Raw genomic sequence first — 17,306 nt, 5'->3', positions numbered from 1 at the left:
GGGGCGGGGCCTCCTTAAAGGTACAGGCACCGCGCCCCCGCCAGGCCCTGGCACGGGTTTCCTTGCTGCAAACCTCCCCCTCCTCCTCCAGTCCCGCGCGTGCCGCACCTGTCCCAGCGCTGGCGCCCACGCAGAGCCTCCCGGGTGCGCGCTCCCGGCCCGGGCTCCGCGGTCCTCACAGGCCCCGAGGAAAAGAGCGTTCCTCCTGGGGCTGCCCCCAGGAACAGCGTAGGGGACAGAAACAGGATCTCCGCGAGAAGGGCTGCTGTGCAGCAAAAGACGGCGCAGACACGGGGGCCTCCACTGTCGCCGGCCTCCAGAGCCACAGGGTAGAACTGAACGAGGAGCAGTCTGTTTTCTCCATTAGGGAGATGGTTTCTACTTAGCTGATAAAAGCCTGCGCTACCCCAAAATTTCCCCCAACCCCCAGCAGGCTTCCTTCTCCGCAGCAGAAGCTGGTGGAGCAGACTGCTAGAGAAGCTGGGGGGGAGAGCAGTCCTACTCCTACCTACTGATTTGACCATCCCTTTAACTTTATCTCATTTCTTTAAAGAAAATCTGTCTTGCCCTCTTTATTGCATCTCCATTTTTCTTTCAAGATCAAAAGGTTTAGATCAAAGCCAAGATCCAACTCACTACTTTAAATAGAAGCAACTTTGCCATGGAGTACTTTACACAAAGACGAGCTTCTTAATGGAGACATCAGAGTGGAAAACTTTATTGTATCCCTTCATTCCATATTTGTAACTGGACTACTTAAACGTGCATTAACCATGCGGGTCTATTTCCTAAAATATACAACAGATCTGCTCAAGTGGGGGGTTCTTTGTGTTTCTAGGAACACACACAAACTCTAACTCTAGGGAGAAATAGAAATAGATATATTAACCCTTTTGTATCATCATTAACTAAGTGCTATGAAATCATACTAAAGATTTTTCAATATATCTAATCTTGTATATATGTACAACCATGACCTAGGGTTTTCCACCGTGAAGGAAATACACTAAAATAGTCAATGCTTAATGAATCCTGGTTGCATATACACATAAGCATATAAAAAATACAAACGATGAAGTGCATTATGCAGAGCTGTTTAATTTTAAACAGAAGGAGAACTTTGAACTATTCAAGCTTCCATGCTACTAATAACAGTTCCAGAATCAATAGAAATCTATCCTGGCAGATGCTTCCTTTTACCCACTAGAATTTTTTCCTTGGAGTTCACTGCCCCTGGAACTGTGATACCAACCGTTCAATACTGATGTACTAAAACAGTGCCTTGCTTAAAAGGACCATTCTAAGGATACTCTTTGTTGACTTGCAACAATTTTTCAACATATAGACTTAGAAGGAACAAAAACTAAAATACATTCCAAAAATCTAGTAATGGGAGTAAAGATAACTATTGCAAATTAAAACTTACGACTTCTATGAAAATCACAAGTTATGGGTGGTGTTATGGTTTGGTGTCTAGATGTTCCCCCCACCACAAAGCCTCATGTGGTCATAGGTGGGCATTTTCAGAGTGTGATGATGCTGATTGATTCATGGTGCAATGCTAGGATCAAGGGCACTAGGATTAAGGGTGTGAGTGGTACCCACCCTAAGTAGCCCGGATGAGATATAAGGGATAGAATGAGCTGTGGTCAACTCTTGCTTGCCTTTGCTGTCTTCTGCCTTCAGTGAACTATTTCTCCTCTCTGATGCCCCTCTGCCATGTGCTGGAGCCAGCCAACTGTGGACTGAAACCACTAGGAACCATAAACCAAATAAACTGTTCCCCTTTTAATGTTAGGTGTTAGGTATTTTGTCTTAGCAATGAGAAAAGTAACTAAGACAGATGGTTAATATTATAATTTTCATCAGGTTGTATATATATATATATATATATATATATATATATATATATACACATATATATTATTGCCCACTGTGTGGGCAATAAAGAGGGCAAGACAGATTTTTTTTTTTTTAAAGAAATGCCATAAAGTTAAAGGGATGGTCCAATCAGTATGTAGTCTTCATTCCGTAAGTCACATTAAGCCACTGGAAAGATCTTGGGAACTGAGACCAGGAAACCCTACACCTCACCATGGGCAAGGCAAGGTCTCCTTTCTCCTAGAGTGGAGCTCACAGAGAACCTAGTGGGTTCCGGCATATGCTGGATAAAGGGAACGGTTCCATTGTCACTTTGCTCTTCACTATAGTCCATTCTAAGTGCCTCCCAATACATCCCTTTGTTTGTCCTCTTGCCCCTCCCGACAACCAATTTGCCACAGCCACAGAGAAGCCACAGTGGGTATTCCCAAAGGCAATGCCAATTATATCACTTTGCTTTACTCACAGTGCTTTGCTCGGCTAGATCTCACTTGCCCTCTATTTCTAGCATTAAACTTTCAAAAAATCTCCCCTCACTCTCCAGTCCAAATTATGTCACCACCCCCGACTCTTTCTAATAGGATCCTATTTGTACTGTTTCAGGTGATTATCATATACACCTATTTAAATAACTTTAAAACTTTTATTAAGAGGCTTTCCTTTTTAGAGCAATTTGAAGCGCACAGAAAAACTGAGCAGAAAGTACAGGAAATCCCATCTCCCTCACTCCACAGTTGTCCCAGTCATTCACATCTTGCATTTGGTACAATGAGGAAGAGTATGGTACATTAGTTACAACGGAAGAATCAGTGCTGATACACTATTATCAAATGGTCCATAGCTTACATTAGGGATCGCTCGTGTTGTACAATTATTGCAGCTATTTTTACTAAGTTATTGAACATTTATCTCCCTAACTGGACTATATCCTCTAAGAAGAAAGAGATCCTGTCTCTTTTGTTCTTGGTTTTTGTCCAGTCACTAAAAACACTGTGTGGCACATAGCAGATGCTCAATAAATATGTTAAGTGAATGGAGGCATAAAGGGACAGATGAATGGATGGCAAATGAAACTTTAAGGGGGACGAATCTGAAGATTTAGGTTTTTTCTAATTAACTCCTGTTTGTTTCACTGCTACAATATCTTCATTTGCAAAGAGCACAGAATCTAATTTTTAAAAAGAGAGACATCAATTACACTGTCAGTGTGGTTCTAAAATGACTTTAAGAACTAAAAATAGGAATGAGAAAGGTTCCTATGTATTAATCACTAAAAATGTATCCAAAATGGTGATAGAAGCTGAGTTTAATCTAGAACGAACAATTAATGTGCTGTGTGACACTGGAAAAGATAATAATTTTGTACGTGTGTTTAACACAAATCAACCTGAATGAGTTTTTCTTATTATTTATCTAAATCTCCCTTTTTTCAGGGGTTCACATCAATGAGAATGGACACTGGAGAAATTGGAGGAAGACCTTTTTTTAGAAACTGGACTTCTGTACTAGAGGATGGATATTTTAATAAGACTCTTTCAGAATGTGGTGAAAGTTCTTTAAAGCTATCTTGGAAAAAACAGATGTTTTCTATTTGAATTATATCTTTTAAAATGCCTCAGCTAGTGGAGAGGCAAGCTGAGAAAGGAAGCTGTCTTAAGAAACTTTCTTGTCAAGGCAATTTATAAAAGCTGAGGACAATTTCAGAGGCTGAGGAAAGTGCCACTGTTTTAAAATAAAAGCATCACTTAACCTAGTAGCTGGAGGTTACTTTAGGAGGAAAAGTCTTTCCAGTTTTCTTTTTTTCTGGATCAATATTGTCAGTGCAAGAGGAAGTTACTTCTTTCTCTACATGAAGTCAGTGATACCAATTTCACATCACTACTGTGTGTGTGCTTTCTCCCAGCTTCTTTCTGAGTGAGGTACAACTCAGAGGAATGAGTGTGCTGCCCCAGTCAACCGGAAGGCCTCCAGGCAAACAAGAGGAGCCCTTTAATTATCCCAAACAGCCTCAGATGGCAAATTACACTCCCCCGGGCAAAGTAAAGGGAAAACCATCCACTGTGAGAAGCCAAAGGACCTGAGAGTACCAAACAAGTTAGAGGGTTCCAGGAGCTTCGCTTGGCTTCCAAAAGGCTCTACTGCCAACATATATTTGGGATAAACTAAACGGTAAAAGTCTACAAAGGTCTGGAAATAAAATCAAGGTTAAGATTAAGCTGAAGTACAACAAGTAAAGGTTAGAAATAAAGTTGTCAAATGTTTATGCCTTTAAATTTTGTTCTGTAGGGGCTGGGGATTTAGCTCAGCGGCAAAAGCTCCTGCCTGGCATGCGCAAGGTCATGAGTTCGGTTCCCGGTACCGGAGAAAAACCAAAAAAAAAATTTTGTTCTGTTGTTTTAAAATGTAATATTCTTTCACGTCAGCTTTTTTATCTTAGAAAAATTACATATAATTTGTATTACTGCCCATTGTGTCTCAGTGTTAGAACGAAAGCCTCGTTTCTTTCTGAAGAGAGTTTGGCCCTGCCAAGTGGACCTCTTAGTGGAAGTCCTTATAAAGCATATTTTTCCAAAAAGGAAATCAATCCCATGCTTGGCTTCGCTGACTGTTGAAGTTTATGGCTCTGCAGGGAACTCACAGAACTTCTTCCTCTCTGTAACCACAACCCTGATCTCACTGTTGCTCAAAGACAAGTGGAAAAACATTCAGAATCCTCAGTTCGTCCCTGTCTTTTTATGCAGTTTTGGGGATTGAACCCAGTGTCCAGCACATACTAGCAAGCACTCTACCACTGAGCTATGTCCCCAAAGCTCTCCCATTCTCTTGACCCTCTCTGAGAATCTGATGAAGACTAATGGTGCTATCAGCTCCCTAGAAAAAAGGTGTACCTATAGCACTCATAAACACTGACACACACAGCAGTTTTTGGAATGTTCACAGATTCATCTGATGCCCCAACTCCTTTTCTGGATACGATAAAATCCATTCTTGGATTAAGCCAGACTACCATAAAGCTAGCCCTGGACTTCGTCTTTTGGGTAATCTTGTGAAAGTCCTATCACACTAAGTTCTGTTAAGCGACCATCAACCTTTATTGAGGTGCATTATAAAGAACAGCTCCATAAAATCCATTGCAATGTTTACAGAAGGTTTAGAGAGTCATTATAGTAGATAGTAGTTTTCTGTGAGGACCCACAGGAAACTTTCTCTCTGGTATCAACATCAGGAATAGGATTAGGGCAACTGGTTTGTTTCTATCTCACCAATACTGCCATTGATCTCTTTTCCCCTCTCCTACCATAGAAAGCTTTGAGCTCTGGGATCCCACATTGGCCAGGATGAAACTTCAGGATGGGCCTCTGGTGGGTTAATTCGTGACCCCATCTTATTTCCTACCATTACGTCCACATGGATGTACTTATCTTAATGTATTTCTATCATGTTATATTTATTTGCTTTGGAACCTGCCTTTTTTTTTTTTTTTTAACAAGGAGGGCTATTCTGGGTTTATTTTTTCTTTAATTTCCTTTTTCTCTTTGGAGGGCAGAAAGGGGAGTGTGGAAAAATTTTAGCATTCTAAAAGTTCTCTCTATTAACCACATTTGGAAGTAAAGGGTGGAAATTAACCCATATGATTATACTCTATAAAATTCAAGGAAAAGTGCTATTAGAAAAACTAAACTAAATGTTACATAAACATCATAGGGCTATTCTTAAAATGTTTCTCAGGTAGATATTTTATCTCCTTTGATATCAAAACCAGAGGAAAGGGACTTAGATTACAGGAAGAACAATGTAAATTAGACATGTGAACAGGTTATTCATTTAACAAACATACTGGGTCCTTACTACAAACCAAAGCACCAGACTGAACACCAGGAGTAGTGGGACATCACCACTGACCTCTGGAGACTCTTAAGACAAGGAATAATAAGGTGTAATGTAGGGAATACATGAATGGCTCTCTGGGTTTTGGATCTATTTTAGCTGTGTGACTTCTCTAAGCTTCCTTTCACATAGAGTTGTGAAGCTCAAATGACACATAATGTGCTTAAGACAGGAAGGAGTTGCTATATCCTGAGTTCTAAACTACTAAAATTAAGAAGCAATACAACATTACTAGAAGCTGGAGGAAAGTGACTTTAATACAGAATTAATGCTGAAGCACTTCACATATCAAAGAACCCAGAATCTTAGAACTGGTAGAAGAATAAGAATAGTCAGGTTTTGTACAGAAGTAGACAGTTTACAGTGCTTCTACCCACAGACTTCTGCTTCTGCCTCACACAGTCCCCTGTAAAGGATGCACAAACTCCGTCTCAGGGAATTTTAGTGCCTTCAGTACTTCATGTTGTTTGCCTTCGATCTCCTGGTTGGAAATATCGTTGCTGTACATCCAGCATGGGAGCTGAGGGAACCGCTGGTGTGACTGTGTCTCTTTAAAATATTTGTTTATTGTATGGATCAGAGCAACCCCAGATCAAAACATAACTCACAAAATATAATCCCATACCATAAAAGTCTACTTAAAGATATAGTCTAGAAAACAGTCTGTCCCTTTCACCATCTGTATGACTGTTACTCTCTATAGGACTTTGACATTCATGGACACTATAACCTGAAAGAGCTTTCATGGGTGAAATATAAATGACATAGAGGTGACCTACGATTTGTGGGTCCCATCTTGACAGCTGACTAGAATCACTGTGTGTGTGGAGGTGGCGGGCATCACAAATCCCAATGCCCAGGTCACCACCTAGATCCACATATCTGAGAGAGTGAGTCAGGCATCAGCCATTTTTAAGCCACCTTCCCCGTTCCAATATAAGCCCACATTGAGAACTACTGGTTTAGATTATTTTGATGATGCCTGTGTCTAGTAGGTTATTATAAATGAATTCTAGGTGTTTGGGAAACACCTAATGTTCAAGGTCACTGACACAGACAATGACCTTGCCCTGTGCTCTGTGACAGGAAGAAGAACCTTTGGGGAAATGGCAGACACAGAGCTGGGGGAGATTACATTAACCCAGGTAACATTTCCCACAGTTTATAACTCAGAAATAAACTCTGGGGCACGATAAGATAAGCCTACACACAAAAAGACTTAAAAAATAAGTAATAATTTTCAACAGAAGAAAATAATCTTCCCAGAATGAATCTCCCATCAAGAATGAATGGATAGTTGACATTTTAGAGTTTTTTCCTCCCTTCATGGTTAACACAGCTCTGGATCCTGAGTGAAAAGACCTTAGGAGCAGTAGTGGCTAACCTTTCAATGATAACAAATAGTCACGACTGCCTTAGGTCCTTGTCTTCAAGGGGAAATGGTTGTAGTGCTGACCTGCAAAGATGCCAAGATGGAGGCAGTACTTCTACCGTGCTAATTAAGGTGATTGCCACCACTCTTTCTCATGAAACGAACACTTTGCATATGAGGGACTGCCACCTAAGATTAGGGAAGAGTGTATGCTACCAGAAAAGACCCTTGGCAGTGGCCCAAAAGTAATGTTCCATTCAGGATGAAATCTGTGCTAATTTCCTTGAGTCTTGGGCAACCTGCTCTGACCAAATGGGCTCCTTTATTTAGAAAAGACATACACATGCATGGATGCTAGTAGGAAAATAATTCTGACAAATGCCTTCCAAAAGATGTTAGTTACTAATTAAGCACACAAACACATCATATGCTGATATTTTCCTAGCTTGAAAGCAAACCTCCCGTCTAGGTGCCTTACCATCATTTCCTAAGATGGCTTAGGTACAGTATCTGAAAGACGTGCATATACATATGCCATACTCCGTGTTGCCTTTCAAGGAAGGGATGCAGGTGGAGTCTGTGGCATTTTAAAAGTCTTTGAATTCAGGCTAGATTGCTTGTCATCTGTCCTCCAACAGGAAACCCAAGGAAGTCACAATTTGCAAACAAAAAGGATGGGCCTCAGTTATACTCTCTAAAGAAGTAAAATCTCACACATACAAGCACACATGCACACACACGCACAGAGGAAAGTAAAATCCACCATATTTTGGGGGTGGAGTAGCTGTCCCGAAAAGCCATTTTCCAGAATATTTGTTCACCAACATTTAGCTCCATACAAGGAGGTGTTCCAGGAAAACAATGGGAAGAGCCAGAATTAATTGGCTGCTAATCTCTTACTTTTCATAGTACATTTTCTCCAGCAGTGGATTAAATCAATGTTTAATGCTACCCAGGCCCAGCTGTGTCCGTATTAGGAAAGCCTGAGCTCACATCTCTCTGTGTGTGAAAAAAGGATCTGTCCTCCCTCCCTCTGCTCTGCTTCCTCCCCCTGAGTGTGTAGGTGGGAGAGTGGGGCTGGAGAATGTGAACTTGATCCAGCATTGATCAGCCAAGCAGCAAACGCTCATTGTTCTTTAGATACCAAACATAACTTCTTTCTACTAGGGATAAACCCGGCCGTTCTGCACATAACACGGCTTTTGTGCTCCCCAGTACGATAGATGGAAAAGAACTGCAAAGAAAGTGAGAGCTCTATTAGATTTATCACAAATTCCTCCCAACAGCCAAGATTTCAGCATCCATCAGTTAGTTTATATCTATTTTAACATTAGGTAGTTAGACTTTATTCAACATAATAATGTTCTAGTTATTTTTTTTTCAGTGCTGGGGTTTGAACCTAGGGCTTTGCACATGCTGGGTAAGTGCTCTACTACTGAGCTAGTCCCTAGTCTTGTAGGCTTTTTGTTTGTTTTTGTCGTTTTGAGACAAGGTCTCACTATGCAGTTCAGGCTGACCCTGAATTCACTTTGCAGCCCAGGCTGGCCTTGAACTCCCAGTGATCCTCCTGCTTCAGCCTCATGAGTGCTGGGATTACAGGCATGCACCACCACCAGTTTAGTTTTTAATTTATAATACCCAAAGTTGTGGTCTGTTCTGGCTTTGCCTTGTATGTAAGTGTTTCAGATCTTTGCTGCCTTGCTCTCTGAGGCTCAAGGTCGTAAAGAATCAGGCTAACATCTAGCAAAATACAGTGTTGCTGGGTTTTTTTTGTTTTTGTTTTTTTGGTACCAGGAATCAAACTCAGGACCTCGTGTGTGCCACTGTGCTATAGCCCCCCAGCCCACTTGTGCTGTTTTAAGTGAGGTCCCAAAAATGCAGCTTCCCAGGGTCACTACAAAGCCCTGGTGTAATGGGAAGTAACCCTGTTGAGAACTTGGACATAAGCACCCTCTGTCTTTGCCACAGAGAAGCTACACAGCCTTGGGCATACAGATCACACAACCTCTCTGAGCCGATGTGATGGAGATGATGCTGTGGCTAGAAGGAAATGAGGCAGAGCCTAGAGCCAGGGGCACAAAGTAGAACAGCAACACTAACTCCCTCCCTCCTTCCCCTCAGAGACAAAAGCCCATCTGGTATTCTGAACCTAAGCAAACTTTCAAAGGTCTCAAAATAACTGAGCTATGACATCATCATAAAAGACTAACCCGAACCTGAACCACACAGATTCCATTCCCTGGGACTCAGCCTGCAGAGGTAATGTCCCATCTGAGCCCCTGCATGCAGCCACCTGTCCCTTCCCAGGACAGCGGGGGGGAGGGTGTTGAGACAGAGACATGAGTCCTGTTTAGCATGTGCCTTACTAAAGGAGACTTAATGATTCTATCTCTGGTTCTGTCCACTCAAAATAATAAGCCAATTGTTCTTCTAAGAATATCACAAAATATTCTCTGACCGTACCAACATGACCAGGTGTTGGATGCAAAAATATCTGAAATCCTAATGGCAGCCATATGTATTTAAAGTCAGTGTGATAACTAACATGGGCTTCTAAGTTAAACAGATTTGGTTTCCAGTTTCCTCATCTATAAAATGGGTATAACAATGTTTACTTCATAGATGTGACTAGGAGAAGTAAATAGCTATCATAGATAAAGGACTTAACTTGGGTCTGCTCAATAAAATAGTAGTGTATTGTTTCCATTTTGGATGTTCTAATAGGTAAAATGGGATACTGTAGTATACTGGGAAGGCAGGAGGGAAAGATTAAATTAAAAACTACAATTCTTTATAGAATCTAAACATTTATGCAAAATGCAGGCAAATATCTTTAAATCACAGAAGCAAAGATGGTAACTAAAAGTTACAATTTGAAAAGAAAAGACCACTGAGAATTCTGGAGAATAGGCTTTGTGATAAATACAATTAAGAGCAGTTTTCAGAGGAACTGCATTTTTGTTTGGCTCACAGACTACGAATAGACAGCATGTGCCACCGAGGACAAAGGAAGGGAGGAAAGAAAAAGGAGATGAAGCACTTCGAAGAAGACAGAAGAAGCTGCCTGACGAAGGGGGAAACTCCCTACCCCGGGAAACAGACCGTGAGGACCAAGCAGTTATCTCCAGCCGAATCCCATTATCACTATTGCCCTGAAGTCTTAGTCCTAAATTCTGATGTACTGACTTTGGCCTCCCTTCCTAGCGTTTTCATGCCAATGAAGTTGCTGAAATTAAAGAAGAATTGAATTGTGAAGCTTTTTGGCATAAATAATGTCATATTGTAAAGTCGGGTCTAATAACAACCAGGATGCCCTTAACGCACTTAAGAAAAACCATCTGATATATGTATCCCTCAATGTGGTTTGAAATTTCCCTTGGCCTACAAAGGAAGATATTTTTAGCACGTAGCACACTTTGTAACAGACATATAAATGCACTGAAAATACAATTTTAGGAAAGCATCTGGGTTTGATCATCCCAATCCCAAATAGGTTTACTTTCTCAATAGAAGGAGCACTACAACACTTTGCTATAAAATATGCAGCAATCATGGCGGCAATTCTCATAAACATTTCATTACTGGCTCTGTTTGCTTTTTTATTTTTAAGCAGTAAATACTCTAATGATTTAAATATAAAGGATCATAAAAAAATGAGGCTCCTTCTGGAGCATTTGGACCCCATGTCTTCCTATCCTTCTAAAAGCAACCTGAGCTCACTGGACCTTCTCCCTGAGGATATTTAGGGACCAGGCATACATGAATATTTTATTTTCATATCTCAAAACATATCTAAGAAATAACAGTTGCCAGTTTCCAAGGAAAAACTGACCTGCAGTTATGACTTGCAGGAATGCTAAGACTAACAAACTAAGCAAAATGTGTCCCTCCTCCTTCTGATTAGACAGGTTCATATCTATGCATAACTGATTTGAATTAGAAACAAATATGATCAGCCAGTGTAAATGCTCAGGTGGATTGATTATCACTTAATAATTATCCCAATAATCTTTCAACAGCAGCTCTCCAGTGGGAGAGAAAAGAAATAGCGTAAGTTTGTAAAACACCAGCATAAATTTGTAAAAAACATCAGGGTGAAATGTATACAAACTTTCCCAGCACCAACACAAACTAAAGATAGGTTTTAATCGGAGGGCAATTCAAGATTCCAAGGAGGGAATGGAAGACATTTAGGAAAAGTAAATCCCACTGCCTTCCTCTCCAAGGTGGCTAAGTACACCTGCAGCACTGGCCGGCCAGGTCCCCAGCCCAGCACACCAGGAAATAAGGCTCACAGTGCCTGTCCTCCAGCCCAGCCAAAGTAATGAGGACTCGGAGAAAGTACATGGCTCGCTCACAACACACAGCCTTGTGGTAATAAAACTGATTCCAAAGCTGTATTTAATATATGAATGGCCTTCTACATCCAATATAAAATGAACTTTGCTGAACAAAACTTCATGATAATGTGCTCTGTGAAAACATCAACTGGGATACTACACAACTCACCCTCCTCCTCCACCCAGCCTCCACTCTTGCTCATTCATCTCTGAATAATGTTTTGTATTTTTTGAGTCAAACTGCTTGGGGCCAATGGCACTGTGATGGTGGGGGTTATAACCATACAGGACCAGAGGTGGGAAACGCCGGGCTTACAAAGGCCAGAACCAGGGAACTGGCTTTTGCGGTGTGATCTGGCTATGCTCATTAGCGAGTGCCAGTAAATAAGGACAAGTGCCGGCCAGAGGTGTGTGAAAAGATCGTTGCTCTTCTGTAAACACATGGTTGGATTTGGGCAGGGTAACGATCACTGGCCACTACTCTGACCCAGGAGATACTTGCTGGCTGACCACTAACTGGCTGTGCTCCCTGATGTCCTCTTGCTGGGGGCCAGCACAGGAGACTAGAGCCCAGGACTAGACTGGGGATTTGCTTTTGAAAGCAAGTAAGAGGATATGGAAAACATCCCTTAAATGCTTTCGCAGAAACACAGAGATACTTCTTGTTTTGGCCATTTGCTTTTTCTCATTTGCTTCAGTGGCCTAGTTTTTATTATCTAATTTAGTTTCCTTCTTTTCTTTTCTTTTTTTCGTGTGGTACTGGGGATCAAACCCAAGGGTACTCTACAACTGAGCTACAAACCCAGTTCTTTTTACTTTTTATTGTGAGGCAAGGTCTCACTAAATTGCTCTGGTTGGACTCAAAATTGCAATCTTCCCACACCCATCTCCCTCTATGTTGGGATTCTAGGCATGGGCCTCTGGACCAGCCTCATCTCTCCAAAGGCAAAGACTAAACTGCTTACGCTCATATTCACTCACCTAGAATATATCAGCTCCTTGATATGACAAAACTAGTATTTCCTATGTGAAATGCTCAGTCTAGATACACACAGCTGTCCTCTACCTAACGGGAGAGGGGCATGTACACCCATGACACACTGGTGAAAAACACAAGAATCTGAGGTCCACATTCTGTACCCATGAAAGAAAAGGATCAGATTTGGGGTGAGGGAAGCAGTCACTCATTAAACTTAAAATCACCTCTGCTCAGGGCCCTAAGCTCTATTCCCTTATTATCTAGTCACAAGTCTTTGTAAAACCTAAAGCAAAGATGGGACCAGGCTGAGTTGGATTAAGAGCAACACTGCTAAAATTTACAAAAAGCCTTAAGTCTGATGGATTCACACCTGGGCACTGCTGGTAACTAGCACTGTGAGCTTGGGCTCATCTTCCCATGGTGAGGGGGCACTGTTCTCTAGACTCATCCCCAACCTACAATTCTAGCACAGTCTGAAAGCTGTGCAAGACCAGAAAACGTTAACATTCAATCATGAGGCAAGAGAGACTGCATCTAAGAAATATTATACTGTGCAGATATGAAATATATACCTATTGTACTTGGAATGATGGGATCATTTTCCACGAAAGAGAAAGAAGAACAGCGCTGTGCTCTATCAGCAGCGGAGCATGCCTGAGTGTTCTCCTTGGCAGAAGGGTCAGAGGCCCAGGCGCTGGCCTTAGCCTCAGTGTGTGCAAGGAGGCCGTGCGACGCCAGACCACTGCCAGCCCGCTGAAGGGTCGTGCACATTTGCACCCAGGATCCAGTTCACTGAGCTGCTGCTCCTCGGGTTTGGGAAATGCATTGTGCAAATACAGTATAAAATAATCTATTTTTGACAAAGGTCTACCAGAGGATGTCCTTGGCCTAATAGAAGAGAGAATGGGGGCAGTTCTTAAAACACAGAATCAAATGTTTTTCTGTTGACATGGGTTTATATTCTGAAGCAGATATCTTTGAGTTTATACCACGACTTTCTAAAGAACTCTCTAAATAAAACACCATTACAAATGCTTTCTATTTAATGGCATTGTTTATTATGAGGGATGTAAAAGCCTTTCCTTGCATGAATCTCTCTGGGTGCACAGTATCTGTAAGTCTGAAAAGCAGGGAATGCTTGTATGTCTAAGTGGGACTTCATACCTGGAGGACAAAGATGTGACTCACAGAGTGTGGTCTTGTGACCAAGTAGAGTTTAATACCTGAGCCTCCAGCCATTTTGTTTTCTTACAGACTTAGCTTCCCAGCTGCCTGGAACCCACTACATTTCCTCCTCGCCTCTACCCGGGCAGAGGCTTCTTGTGTACTCCCGATTAATGGCTGGTTTACAGGTCTCTGAAGACTGTGAGCTCACGGGGAAGGTCTGTGCCCTTCTGCCTTTGGTTGCCCACTGCCCAGCACAATGCCTGCCACACTGAACAAATGAACTAAATCTCAAAGCAAGTATTTGGCTAACTCTGGAAGAGTAGAAAATTGAAGGACTCTGAGACTTGAGATTGTATTTAGAAAAGAACCTTCTTTTGACAGAATGTATTTCAGGATTATGGATCCTATCAACCAGTCCCAACTCTACCTATGGTGATTCTGCTCAGTACGTACGGTGTGAGCCCAGGATTTATAGTTTCAAGTAGGATCCTGGATGATTCTGACGATCAGATCACCTGAGGTCTCTAATCCAAGCCTTCAGTGCTATACTTTCGGCATGAACCCAGCCTTATCTCTTTGTTAAAAGCCACTGCCGACTATCTCTCCAGCAACTAGACTGAGTCAGTCTTTTCAAAGCTAGTAGCTCCCACTTTTTTTTTTCCTTCTAGTTCAAAAGCAAAAAGACTTATCCATAGTTCACCAAACAAATACTAGATTTGTCACATGCTTGAAAGTGTCTGTGTTCATCTGGGTCAGTTCAGATTTTTTTAAAAAGGAAAATGTTCTCAAATGCTCTTTATCCCAACTGAGAAAGTCAAGCTCATATTCTTTTTTATCAAGTTCATTTTTTAAAATAAGTGTGCAGGGCTGGAGTAGCTCAGCAGTAAAGTGTGTCTAGCACACATTCAGCCTTGGGTTCGATCCCTAGCACATACCCACTCATATACAATCTGAGATCCTAAGGATGCAGGTCTTGGTCCCACCACCGTCTCTACCCTCCACCTGTCCATATCTCTCCCTTATCATTGGTAGGATTTGAGTTATCATTTACATGGAGCATGACCTTGTCCATGTAGCTCCCTACTTCTTCCTCTGATGGCACCTGTAGCTGACCCACAGCCCAATGCACATGCTCTCTGCAGCCATCCAGATATCTATCTAATGTTCTTTTTCAAAGGTATCCATATAAATGAATAGCTCTAGACATGAAAGTTCAAAGCTGAAAACTGAACCAGGGATATAGCTCAGCAGCACAGCACCTGCCCGGCAAGTGCAAGGTCCTGAGTTTGATTCCCCATACCAAAAGAACCCCCCAAAACAAAAAACCAACGAAGTTGAAAACCACAAAGTACAAGTTAGTTAAATTGTTCCTGTGACTTCCGTGGGTTACCTCATCCCTTTGTGGAGGGGAAAAGCTTGGTCTTTCGCTTGCAGTTCTTTCCAGGCCAACCTGTTGGCATACCTGACCATGCTATAAAACTGCTACTCAAGACTGCTGCTCCGTATAATGCCTCTTGTGGCTCCAGAATCTTGTAGGAATCTCTAGCACCACTTTCAAGTCCCTATGTAATCTGGCTGTCTCCTTCCTTACTAACAGTCCTTTTTGTAGATCCTATTTTCAATGCAAAACAAGCAACCATAAATTTGTTTCTAGCAGGGTAAACAAAAAAGGAGAAATGTCTCTATTTCAAATGTGACCAAAACACATTGGAGAACAGTGATGAATTTACTACTACTAAAAGCTGTGTTTACTCTTCCATCACTAGATGGCCTGGATTAGACTGTGGCAGGGGCCAGGCTTAGGGAAGCACTGAGATACTGACTGGGAGCCATTCTTTCATCCACTCCTCCAGCCAGAAAAGCTAACTCCCAAGTGCTAAATGGGAGCTAGGGTGCTACCACTGGCCTTAATCAGGGTCCTAGTCACTGAGATTTGACTACTACGCACACACGCACACTCAGTTTTCCATCAGCAAACCTCAGGTATGCTGCTCCCCTGACCATAATGGCCTTCTGCCCAATTTCCACCTGTCCTTCAAAACTGGCTTTTCATGACACACAACCCTCTCTGCTTCCACAAGTCTAAAAGTCTAAAAGTTAGTTTCTTATTACTTATTGCTTTCTGTCTTAGGTTAGTTATGTGTATACATGTTTTTTCCTATTGAATTATTGAGCATCTTAAGAGCCACAACTGTGATCTCCACACCTTTGTGTCACCCACCGTCCTACATAAAGAATGGCAGTACCAGCTGCCTTCACAGGGAGGAAAGGGAAGCCAATGGACTGTGAAGACTGATTTCAGATTCTGGAAGACATTTCCCCATGCTGAGAATACTCAGTTTTCTCATCTGGAGGCCTGACACTTCTACTGTTGGAGCTTCAACTCTTTGTAAGTACAAAGGAAATCTTTGAGGGAGCAGAAACACTTTTATTTGTTATTATTCACTTGGGGGGTAGATGTGGACTATCGTAAATGAGATTCAAATCCTTTCTGGAAATGAGATTTTAAAAGAAAAAGAGGAAAGGACTCAGAGCTTTCATTTGGGGGCACTAAGGGCAGATGTTCCCATCGCATCACGGTGCCTTATGCTGTGAAGAGGTCAATATATTTGAACAGTGTCAAATCAGATATCTGCCATAATTCACAACACCCAGTACAGACCTCCAGTTACCTACCAGTCTCTGGGAGAATGAACCTTGAATACATTTATTTTCTCTTATGCCATCAAATATGACTTTAAATTTTTGCGGAGTAGATAATTAACATCATTTGGGTCCAAAAAAGAGCATATTGTTCCATAGGGAGATAAAAGAGTGAGGTTAGCCTGAGTGATTTTCTTTATTGGCCATTTTAAAGAAATTTATTACAAATGTGTAATTAAATAAATAGAGAAATTGGGACTAAGCTTTGGTATAGCTGAATTGTGTCCTTTCATATGTTGAACTCTTAGCCCTCTTAGAGCTGTGACCATATTAGATTAGTGGTAGGGCTCATTCAGGTAAAATGGGGTAACATGTATGGACCCCACTCTATCCTAATTGGGGTCCTTATAAAAACAGGAGATGAGGTCAGAGTTATGCACACACAAAGGCCATGGGACACAGTGAAAATGTGGCCATCTGTGAGCTAAGGAGAGGGCCTCAGGAGAAACCACAGCTGCAGCCATCTTGATCTTGAACTTGCAGCCTTTAAAACGGTGAGAAAATAAATCTCTATTGTTTAAGTCACTTCTGTTTAGTTATGACAGCCCTAAGAAAAATATTATGAAGGGGTTAGGGATGCAGAGAGCTTGCCTAACATGTATGAGATCTTGGGTTCAATCCCTAGCACTGAAGAGAAACAAGGGAGGGAGAGAGGGAGGGAAAATTAATGTGAGCACTAAGCCACCGGTCCAAAAATAAAGGAGATCAAGCTGAAAATTAAGATTTTAATAAACTTTCTCTTGTGTCTTGTGACTCAGCTGGGTCATGTAAGTGTTTGAAAAGCTGTGAAAAGTCCAGGCACTCTGAGCCCTGTAAGCAACTGTGTCAACTCGAAGGCATTTTAGATCCTGCCCCAAGGAAGGCCAGAGAACCCATTCAGTGCATCTTTCAGGATCTGTCACAAAATCTTTAGACACTTAGAAAAAGTGAGTTGAACTACAAGATAAAAATGACAGTGAAGTAGGGGCCTCAAATA

The 17,306-nt window shown here is 41.7% G+C and overlaps 1 protein-coding gene across 1 annotated transcript in view; it reads right to left on the bottom strand.

Moving 5' to 3' along the window:
* LOC102004493 (chromosome unknown open reading frame, human C9orf3) overlaps positions 1-17,306 on the bottom strand; it is a 340,448-nt gene that overhangs the window by 76,172 nt on the left and 246,970 nt on the right. Inside the window, exons 12-13 of the mRNA XM_013513835.1 lie at positions 3,969-4,068; positions 109-335 (exon numbers count right to left, since the gene is read on the bottom strand). Of these exons, the coding sequence (XP_013369289.1) occupies positions 109-335; positions 3,969-4,068 (327 nt within the window). The remainder of the gene's footprint in view (positions 1-108; positions 336-3,968; positions 4,069-17,306) is intronic.

Source organism: Chinchilla lanigera, unplaced genomic scaffold (genome assembly GCF_000276665.1).
Source record: "Chinchilla lanigera isolate Chin_1 unplaced genomic scaffold, ChiLan1.0 scaffold00021, whole genome shotgun sequence".
In the NCBI taxonomy this organism is placed as follows: Eukaryota; Metazoa; Chordata; class Mammalia; order Rodentia; family Chinchillidae; genus Chinchilla; species Chinchilla lanigera.
The sequence above is the reverse complement of the archived record's forward strand: the minus strand, read 5'-3'. Positions and strand labels throughout refer to the sequence as shown.